The sequence below is a fragment of the Python bivittatus genome, unplaced genomic scaffold (genome assembly GCF_059951505.1).
Source record: "Python bivittatus isolate LINGU-HERP-01145 unplaced genomic scaffold, Pbiv_v1 ctg000440_np1212, whole genome shotgun sequence".
Taxonomy (NCBI): domain Eukaryota; kingdom Metazoa; phylum Chordata; class Lepidosauria; order Squamata; family Pythonidae; genus Python; species Python bivittatus.
This window is the reverse complement of record NW_028277063.1, coordinates 8,099,838-8,110,846: the sequence shown is the minus strand read 5'-3', so window position 1 is coordinate 8,110,846 and position 11,009 is coordinate 8,099,838. Positions and strand designations below refer to the sequence as shown.

General features: G+C 38.7%; 2 protein-coding genes across 2 annotated transcripts; both read left to right on the top strand.

Annotated features, from left to right (window-relative positions):
- The first annotated feature begins 5,777 nt into the window (after window positions 1–5,777).
- Window positions 5,778–8,571, top strand: LOC148215754 (vomeronasal type-2 receptor 26-like). Its single transcript, XM_088142453.1, has 2 exons — window positions 5,778–6,620; window positions 8,302–8,571. Exons 1-2 carry the CDS (start codon window positions 5,778–5,780, stop codon window positions 8,569–8,571), a joined length of 1,113 nt encoding a protein of 370 aa, XP_087998579.1.
- Window positions 8,572–9,001: 430 nt separating this feature from the next.
- Window positions 9,002–10,622, top strand: LOC148215753 (vomeronasal type-2 receptor 26-like). The gene is made up of 2 exons (XM_088142452.1): window positions 9,002–9,068; window positions 9,724–10,622. The coding sequence occupies exons 1-2, from the start codon at window positions 9,002–9,004 to the stop codon at window positions 10,620–10,622; spliced, it is 966 nt and encodes a 321-aa protein (XP_087998578.1).
- Window positions 10,623–11,009: the final 387 nt, after the last annotated feature.

The window sequence follows — 11,009 nt, the reverse complement described above, 5'->3', positions numbered from 1 at the left end:
CCTCAATCTTGGGTCCTCCACCAGATGCCTGAGAGTTTGAGGGTTCTGTGCAGTATCTTTGCTCTTCCTAGCACTGCACTCTTCTGGACAGAGAGCTCTGATTTTGTTCCTGGGATCTGTTGCAGCAACTCTCCCAGCTTCGGAATCAGAGCCCCAAATGCTCCTAAACCAATGGGACCACTTTAGCCTTTACTTTCCACATTCTCTCTCTTTCAGGCCCTGGTCCTTCTCCACCTTCTCATATTCATTCTTTCTGATGTTGCTGTCACTTGGCACTGCTACATCTACCATCACTGCTGTCTATTACCACAATGTCTGGTTCATTGGCCAGTACCTGCCTGTCTGTCTGGATGTGGAAGTCCCACAGGATCTTAGCCTCATTATTCTCCATGACCTTCTGTGGAATCTCCCATTTGGACTTCAGAGAATGCAGCAAATACACTGTGCAGATGTTCTTGTATACAGTGCCAGCTCCTTGGTTGTGCTATTCAGTGTAAGCTGTTCCTGCCTGCATCTTACACGCTGCCACTCTGTGTTGGACTGTTTCTGAGGCCTCTCTGAACATGCATACATACATACATACCAGTAGTGCTAACTTAACGACAGTAATTGAGGCTGGAATTTCCATCACTAAGCAATTTGATCATAAAGTATAATGTCACATGACTGTGCCAATCAGTGATGGAGATTCTAGCACTTCTGGTTGCTGGTCTTAAGTGCAACACCGAGGGTCATTAAGTGAGGACTTCACTTGGCCATCATTTGTGACCTATTGACAGCTTCCCTAGTGACTCTGCTTCTAGGAACCTTGCAGTGAAGGTTGCAGATGGGGATCATATGACTGCAAGGATCATATGACTGCAAGGATACTGTGATCAGTGCAAGCATGAGGATGGTCACAACTAACAGTTGTTCATCACTATCAGAATTTGAATGGTCATTGAAAAATAACTGGTTATTAAGCTAGCATCACCTGCATATATTTCTAAGGAATATTACTCAGTGGCTTAAAGACTGGGTGCTACTTACATCTTATGAAAGAGTTGCCTATAGATACGGAGTCTGCATTAAGATTATAATGAAATATGGCTATGATTTATTGAGAAGGTTATGTAAAGAAGTCTTCCATATATGCTTTTTTTAAACATACATTGATATATGCATGAGAAGCCTTTATATATAACATTGACCTTCTTATTGCATTCTTTAAGTCTGATTTTTTATCCCCCTATTTTTTAACATTTTCTTCCCATTTTCCTCTGTTCTAATAAAGACAGGTAGTCCTTGGGTTCTGATGATGAGTGGGACCGGAATTGCTAAGCAATGTGGTCATAAAGCACAATGTTATGTGACTGCAGAGTTTAGCAGTGGCAATCCCAGCCATCCTGGTTTCCATTCTAACCCCCGGACTGTGCAGGTCATTAAATGGGAAGAGATGTGAGTCCCATGCAAGTGGGCAGTGGGTGTGCAGGTACTGTGTGGGTGTGTGTGGCATGTTGCAGGCAGGCACTCCAGATAGTAGGCAGGTGTGCAAGTGCCAAAGGGGTGGGGGTGCCACAGGCAGGCACTTCAGAGCACACATGGGTATAAAAGCAGCAGGAGTAGCAGCTCTTTCAACTTTCTACAGGCTTCCCTATTGATATTGCTTGAAGAAGCCAGCAGGGAATTTGGAAATTTGTTCATTCATTTAGTTAGTTAGTTATTAAATGTATATGCCACCGATCTCCCCAGAAGGTGATTCTGGGCAGCTCACAATTAAAATGACACCTCAAAAATAGTTAAAAATATAAATTTCCATATTAATTTAATTAAAAAATCAAACTATATTAAAAAAAACCCTATATACATAAAAAGACAGTCATGTGATGGTGGCTCACTGTGAGATCCTAATTGTGAGATGGGCACTGAGTGCCTGGATTGCAATCATGTGACTTTGGGATTACTACAATGGCTGGAATTTGAAGAACAGTTGTAAGTCCCCCTTGTTCAGAGCTGTCGTAACTCTGAAGAGTCATTGAATGAGTGGTCATAACATCAGGACTACCTGTAAAGGAAAAGAAGAAAAGAGAAAGAAAATGTTATTGTGTCCAGAATCACACTTTTGTGTTGGGGAGGTTTGCAGGGGGAGTGCAGAAGCAAAGACCAAATTTAAATAAAAAGTGAAGCACTTAGGGATTTGGGAAGGAAGCATAGAGAAAAACTGGAGCTATTTTCAACAATATCTTCAAAGCAGAGGAGGGGCAATGGGGAAGAGAGCCAAAAAAGTTGAGGCCTACAGTCAAAGAAGTTCTTTGTTTCAGTTCTGAAATTCAACCAGTTGTATTAAGGGAGCACAGGAAGGGAAAACTGAAATTTCTCTATTTTGCTCCCGTTTCTGCAAAGAAAGCCAGGATCTTTTCTAACTGCAATGATAATTTTATCAAACTATGCTTTTATGTGTTTCCAAGAATAAAGTTATTCCAGGTGCTGATATTCATTTCATTGGTTTCTATCAATCCTGTTGAAAAGCTGATTAGAACTCTCAGGAATGCATGAATATCACCTGTAAAACAAAGCCTTGACTTTTGTTTTCTCACTTCCCAGTACCCCATTCCAAACAAAACTTCGCAATTTCTTACTAAAGGTGATGCATAAGAAAACATCCTTTCAAAAATGACAAATATGTTTTCTTTAGAAATTCCACATAGAATTCCAATTCTTAATAGGTAACAATTCCCTGTTCACTGAATTAGCTTAAGGAGTATAATTAAATTAGCTGATGCGAAACTCACTTGCTTCCACAAATCAACTACACTAGCATAGCCAGTTTATTCTGGCATAAAGATGACTTTGGGCATTTAGGGACAGGGATAAGAAACAGGTCTGTGTGTGTCAGTACAATCATCCATATTTAACACTTGGAAGTCTAGGATGGTCAGAGGATAGTTTGTGTCAAATAGTCTGTGCATCCAAGTGAGTTGTATAAACATGACCACTGTAATGACCATGGGTAGATAGAAAAGAATCTGAAGAAGGAAACTTTCTCCTGTCCTCAGGATGTTAATAGTAGTGATACTCCTGTTAAACCTGCTTCAATACATGACATACAAAACCCCCACTGTGAAATGCAACGTTCAGTATCCAGGAGATCCACTTCACAAATACCATCAGAATGGAGACTTTATCCTTGGTGGGATTGCATCTCATGCAGGTTTCCTCTCACATGCCAAAGATTTCACAAAAGAGCCTCTACCACCCTTGCCAGAAGAGCTTGTGTAAGGAATTCATTTTTCTTTCTCGTCCCATTTATGTTTTTCTTGTAGTGTTTGGTGGTCCTCCAATTATACAAAACACATCAATACAATTGAAAGAATTGTTAATAAACAGCTGTGACTTGTATATTTATACATAACCTTATTGCATGGTTTCCAGAGTGCAGAAGGAAAGTATTTAATTTTTCTAAACGTTATTTTTCAGAAATATTTGTTCCCCACCATCTATTTCCTTTGAAACAAAGGAGATCCTTTCGAACTCCGACACCTTCACTGTTATGCTTTTTAAAAACATTTTCAAATAACGCTTGAAGAAGATTATTTTATTATAGAGGGGGTTGGTAAGGTTAGCTCAGATATATTATCTTCCTCTTACCAACTCCTGTATCACAGCAAGTTCCTCGATGATTCTTCTGACATGGGTTTCAATGCATTTTTCTACCTTGTTCCTGTTATTTTCATTTTCAGCTACTATTCCATGAGATATATCTCTCATTTGTCTACATATTTAACAAGATTTTTGCCAAGTCAGATTTATCCTGAAGGACCGTCCAGATTCACAATAGCCGTAACTCTCTTTTTTGAAAATGTGCTTTTCATCAGGTTGATTATAAACAGTAATGAGGTACAATCAACATTAGAAGAATTTGATTTTATGGCATCTTCCACTTTGTAGGGTATTATACTCAAGAAAATGATATTTACATTCTATAGTAAAGAGTAATAAATATGCTAAAATGTATTAAATTTTAAACAAGTGAATTATTCCATTGATGTACAACCCAGTTTTTATTTTAGAATACTTCCAATGAATTATCAGCACATCCTGGCATTGGCCTTTGCGACAAAAGAAATCAATGAAAATCTTCAGATATTACCCAATATCACCTTGGGATTCCATATTTATGACAATTACTATAACGCAAAATGGACGTTTCGTTCCACAATGCTTCTTACATATACACTAGGAAGATTTTTCCCAAATTACAACTGTAATGTGCAACATAGGCTTATATCAGTGATTGGTGGACTGGATTCTGTTACTTCTCTTGACATGGCAATTGTATTGGATATCTACAAGATTCCCCAGGTAGGAAACAAATGCAAAATATAACACTTTTTCTCATGTGTTGTCATTGTTGTTCTGCTGGATGCCTTTTTGTAGTTTTAATCTACCTGAATTAAAATATATGAATGTAATATGCAACGTAATAGTGTAGAACAGTTCCTTAATTTTCAAGTTGGACTTTATCCATGGTACCTGATTCACCAATGATTTGTCATACATTTGGGAAAACATTTATTAACAATCATATTAACTGTCCTGTTTTAGTGAAAAAATTAGTTTAATCAGATTGAAAAATGAATTTTCAAACATCTGAGTTTCTCAGAGCATTTCATCAGTCTAGATCTTCAAAAATCCCATGGAGGTGAAAAGAATCAGGTTGCATGTTGTGGACCCAGGCTTTTCAGTGTAAAAAGAGGCTGAAAATGGAGGCTTCACACCCACAGAAGATACAGAGTAAATGAACGCTGTTACATGTTGCAGTCAGCAGATTACTCTTAGCATCCACAAAAATTACAGGTTTCTTTACTATAATAAAGAAAAACATAAGCAAATAAAGGAAAAGGCAGCAGCCCATTTCTGAAAACCAAAAGACATAAACCCCCCAAAAACTGATCAGATGTTTAGGGGACAACACCAAAGGTAGGAAAGGTGAAGAGGAAGAAAAAGACACCATTCCAATGAAAGGAGACTGTGATGTTTTAGGAGGAAATCTTAAGTGTGCTATGACCACTATAAATAAACTGTGTAGAACAATTGAATGGGAAGGATAAGAGATCTATTCAAGAACATTAATGAAATGTTGGTATGATAGCAGGCAAACAAAACAAAGATCTACCAGAGAAATAAGATATATATTTGCAGAGTATGCAAATGTACAGAACTATATTTTCTGAGGATTTTTCAATGGAACTTAGATGTGACAGAGATTGCATGACATATTGTTTAAGGTCCGATTAAAGGGCACCTCCTCCCTCCCTCCCTCCCTCCCTTCCTTCCTGAAACAAATTGAATTATATGGCTTCAAAGTTATTTGAAGATAGAATGCCTTTTCTGCATGCATAAACACAAATATAATTTCATCAATCTAAATATTAAAATCACCTTGCTTTGATATCTTAATTCAGTTGGATTTATCATTTCATAAGATCATTAAGAACAGGGCTGAATTAGACATGCCTAAAGACCTTAAATTATTATAAGCAGTTACTTCTTGGAAAACCATATTTATGAACTAATATTGGTCCTTAGGTAGCACCAAAAGAACATTCCCCCCATTCTTCACTATGCGAATGAGGCACAGAGTGAAGGTACATCCTTTCATTAAGGGTAGAAATACGAAGTAGAAAGAAGTTATATCATGTGTTTTAAACAGTTTACCATATTTATGGGTACCATATTTATTCCTTTTCCTATCCTTTCTTCATGGATCTCTTTAGCTGACCTATAGTCCCACTCCAATGATGAAGGATAAATCTCCTGGGCTTCCCTTCTACCAGATGGTTCCTAAGGAAGAGCTTCAATATGAGGGGATTCTGTCTCTGCTTCTGCATTTCAGGTGGATATGGATTGGGGTGGTGGTTATGGATACTGACAGAGGAGAAAGGTTTGTACAAACAGTGACACCCATGTTTTCTCAGAAGGGTGTCTGTTTTGCATTCATACAGAAAATCCCCTCTCCAACCTTTATAACTAATGTTGATGAAATGCTCAATCAAGGGAACAAGATATATGATACACTGACAGATAATAAAGTTAAGGTGATACTGGCCTACGGCGAATCAAATTCCTTGGGATTTTTTAGATTTCTGTCCTTTTTATCAAATGAAGAAGTAGAAAGTAAACATAAGAACCCCCTAGGCAAAGTATGGATAACCACAGCCCAAATGGAGTTGACTTCATTTGCATTCCAAAGCAATTGGGATTTGGATCTTTTCCATGGAGCTATAGTCTTCACATTTCACTCCAGTGACATACCTGGCTTTCATGAGTTTTTGGAGAGTCAAGACCCTTCTAGTGTAACAGGAGATGGCTTTATCAAAACCTTTTGGGAGCAATCCTTTGGCTGTCTATTTCTGGGTACAACGATAGATGAACTAGATGAAAAACATTGCACAGGGGAGGAGAAATTGGAGAGCCTCTCTTGCCCCAGTTTTGAAATGCACATGACTGGCTACAGCTACAGTATCTACAATGCTGTTTACGCCATAGCCCATGCTTTCCATGACATGCTTACATTTGGGTTCAAACATCGAACAATGATGGATGGTGGACTACAGCTTCACAATCAACCATTCTGGCAGGTAATATGCTGAGAATTACTTTTTAGTCCTGATTCTCTAGCACAGGAACACAATATTTTCATTTTCCTTTCAACCATTAGAATCATTTTAATTGAAAACTGTCTTTTTTGCCTCTTTTATTATATATGATTCATGTAAAAGTAATCAATTATCCTGCCATCTTTGTTTAGTTCAAAACCAATTTCAGTTTTTTGATGTCTTATTAGAATCCAGTCTAACATATCCTAGTCTGCAATTGTTTTGTTATGACTTCAAAGTAAAAAATGAACGAGTCCATATTTTTACCAGTTTGTTTTATCATAAAAGTTCATAAGCTGGTCTGAGTTCATGATTGAAAGGAAAAAAATTGTTCTCTGAATAGCCTCTGCATTTTGAAGTGGCCAAAATGAGGGTAATGTACAGTAGGTCTTCTGAGGGATCTGGAAGTCGAAATGAAAGTGGTTGTTTGGAGACTGAAAATGATATTTGAAGTTAGTTATCTAGACATATGTTGAAATATTGGTCTTTTCAGAGAACTGATAAGGGAACAAATAATTTTGGCTCTATATAATTTTGTTGCCATCGATACTCTGCCTGCCCAGCTGTAAACTTACAATAAATTTTCAGCTGTATCCTAGAAAGTGAAATGAAACTGGGTTTACTTCAAGGGGAAAGAAATTGTGTCAATGTAGAAATATAAATGATTGAGTTTTGCTACTCACTGTGTATACCTTGGTTGTTTAGTAACTATCCTTTGTTGATGGCATCAGTTTTGATTTCAGAAAGAGCTCCAGAAATTTCATCACTCTGCTATGATCTTGATATATTGATACCATCAAACACAGGTTGCCATTTTATGTAACTGATGCTATGAAAAAACAAATATTTTCAAGGCAACATTCCAAATAGATTTAACAGATAAAATTTAGCTTCCAGCCCTCCAAATACTATCCAAAAAAGTAAAGAGAGAAAGAATGGGAAGGGAAACCACAAAGCTAAAGCTGATAAAAACAAAAGTTACTTGAATGAATAATTAAAGAAATACAGTGGTACCTCTACTTACGAACACCCCTACTTACGAAATTTTCGAGATACGATCAGCTCCGGTCCCAAAAATTTACCTCTACTTATGAACTCACCTCGACTTACGAGCCATTTTCCGCCCGTTCCACGTGGTCCGCGGCCATTTTTCTGCCCGCGCCATGTGGTCTGCGGCCATTTTCCGCCCGTTCCACGTGGTCCGCGGCCATTTTTCCGCCCATGCCATGTGGTCCGTGGCCATTTTCTGCCCGTTCCACATGGTCTGTGGCCATTTTTCTGCCCATTCCATGTGGTCTGTGGCCATTTTCCCACCCATTCCACGTGGTCTGTGGCCATTTCCCGCCCATTCCATGTGGTCCGCGGCCATTTTTCCGCCCGTTCCATGTGGTCTGCGGCCATTTTACCGCCCTGACGCGTGGTCAGCGGCCGTTTTTCTGCCCCTGACAGAAAATGGATTAACGGTAATTACATTGAACCTTATGGGAAAATTTACTTTGACTTGCGACCAACTTGACTTGTGATCAGAGTCACGGAACGGATTAAGTTCATAAGTAGAGGTACCACTGTATTTAAATGAATGAAGCCAGAACTGGGGGTTTCTAATTGCACAGTTTTAACCTATAAAGTTTTTCTCAACATGTGTCCTTTTTTTCTAATTTAGCTCCATCATTTTTTGAGACAAGTCACATTCAATAACAGTGTTGGGGACAAGATCTCCTTAGACCCAGATGGAAAGTTAGTGGCTGGATTTGATATAATCAATTTTATTCTTTCTGAAAACCAGTCAAAAGTGAAAATTGGAAGGGTAGACCCTCAGTCTCCTGCAGACCAATCATTCATCATTGAGGAAGATGCCATAATATGGAATAGCTGGTTTAATCAGGTAGGTGGCAGGAACAAACAATGTGATATGAACACTGAACATCAGTGATCATCAATAAAACTAATCAGGGCAGGTAGGGCTCCTCTGGGGATGCTTTTCAAATTATAGTACGATCAAACTTAATTTGGATCTCTACACTGTCTGTAAAAGATATCCTTTTTGGGAGCTGTTCTGAATAGGAAATATTAAACAGATTGTTAAGTATGGAAATAAAATCACTATTAGATCTGGAATTTTCTAATCTTACTTGATCAACCTGAACTCCTAATTTCTGTTGTTGCTGCTGCTATCGCTGAGCTTAAAAAATGATGTTGAAGTTAGCATTGCATGGAATATTTTGTTTAGGATGCAGGCAAAGATATTCTCATATTTTTAAACAATATAAAAAGCTTTGGAAATATAATTAAGAAAACTGGTTGGCCATTGAATATTTGAAAAACCAATGCTTGTTGCGGTTTTCACACTTGAGTACGGCAGCATGCTGGAAAAACCAAACATTTTTGACAGCCATGCTTCAGAGAATAAAAAAGACTTCATAAATACAGGTCTGAACGATTATCAATTTTCTTGTTGTTATTTTTGGCTTATAAGTTAGACACTTCCTGTTTCCATATGTACACCGAGCTGCTATCCAGGGTCTAGGAAGCAGGTGATTGATGGGAAGCCGTTTTGCTGTTACTCTTGCACGACATGTCCCGAAGGAAAGGTTTCAGAAAAGGAGGGTAAGGATATTTTCATCTCTTTGACCTCTGTGTAAACTGATAGACATTCTTTCATAGCTATTGTCTTTCTCTAATTATTTCTTTGACTTCTTATACAGTTATACTATTATTAACAGTCTTAGTATATAACTACCTTGCCTTTTTTCAGCCAGTTTTTTTCAATTGTTTTCATTATTGTGAAAGCCAGTTTGGTGCAGTGATTAGGGCTCCAGGCTAGAAACGAGGAGTCTGTGAGTTCTAGTCCCACCTTCAGCACAAAACCATCCTACTGCCCTTGGGGCAGTCCCTTTCTCTCAGCTGTAGGAAGGAGGGAATTGCAGACCACTTCTGAAAATCTTGGTCTTCCTATGGCGTTCATTTTCTACTTTGCTCACTTTGGACAAAAATGAAAGGAAATAATTATTTGTTCTGGGATATAAGAACACTCCTAAGGTTCATGCATCCAACTGAGACTTACACCAGACCCTTTCCATTACAGATCTGAATGACTGCTATAGTTGTACAGGAGAAAAATATCCCAACAAAAAACAGGATTCATGTATTCCAAAACACATAAGTTTCTTGTCATATAAAGAGCCTCTGGGGATCAGTTTAGCCTGTTTTTCTCTCTTTTTCTCTACAATCACAGCTCTGGTACTAAGGACAATTCTGATGCATCATAACACTCCCATCGTCAAAGCCAGCAACAGGGATCTCACCTACATCCTCCTGGTCACCCTCCTGCTCTGCTTCCTTTCTGCACTACTATTTATTGGCCAGCCAGATAAGGTGGCCTGTGTTCTCCGACAAACTGCTTTCAGCATCATCTTTTCTGTGGCTATTTCCTGTGTGCTGGCCAAAACTGCAACTGTGGTCCTGGCTTTTATGGCAACCAAGCCAGGAAGCAGGATGAGGCAGTGGGTGGGCAAAAGATTGGGCTATTCTTTTGTTTTATTTGGCTTCTTAATTCAAGTGGGCATTTGCACTATATGGCTGTCCATCTCTCCTCCTGTGCCAGATGCTGACCTGCACTCAGAAACTGGAAAAATTGTCCTTCAGTGTAAGGAAGGGTCCATGATTATGTTTTACTGTACACGGGGTTATATGGGGGTCTTAGCCACAATCAGTTTCATAGTTGCTTTCTTGGCCAGGAAGTTACCTGACACTTTCAATGAAGCCAAGTTCATCACTTTCAGCATGTTGGTCTTCTGCAGTGTTTGGCTCTCCTTTGTTCCAACCTACCTGAGCACCAAGGGGAAATACATGGTGGCTGTGGAGATCTTCTCAATCTTAGCCTCAGGTGCTGGGCTGTTGATCTGCATCTTTTTCCCCAAATGCTACATTATTCTTCTGAGACCAGAGCTGAACAATCGGGAGCTCCGAAGAAAGAGGGAGTAGTGAATATGCCCAAGAATGTTGTTCTAATCCGCATTGCAGAGAAATTGTTATTTGCTTTTTCCACATTGGTTTCACTAGAAAGAGCATTACAGAAAAACTGTTGGTAGATATCAGTAATAGAGAATAAAGTAATATATGCTTGTATGGGACATACCATTGTAGTGGAATAGCTGAGCCTCTATGCTTAAAGCATATTAATTTCCCAATAGTGCTCTAGATCTTCATATCCTGACTCTAACATTTTGGACTGCCCTATGGCTTTGATGGGAAGGACTGGTGATAGCAAGATATAACTGAATTGGGTGGGAACAAAATTGCACCAGGAAAATTATTAATTTTCTTGGCAGCAGTTATAGCAATTGCAGCGACACAACTGACAAAAGTGCA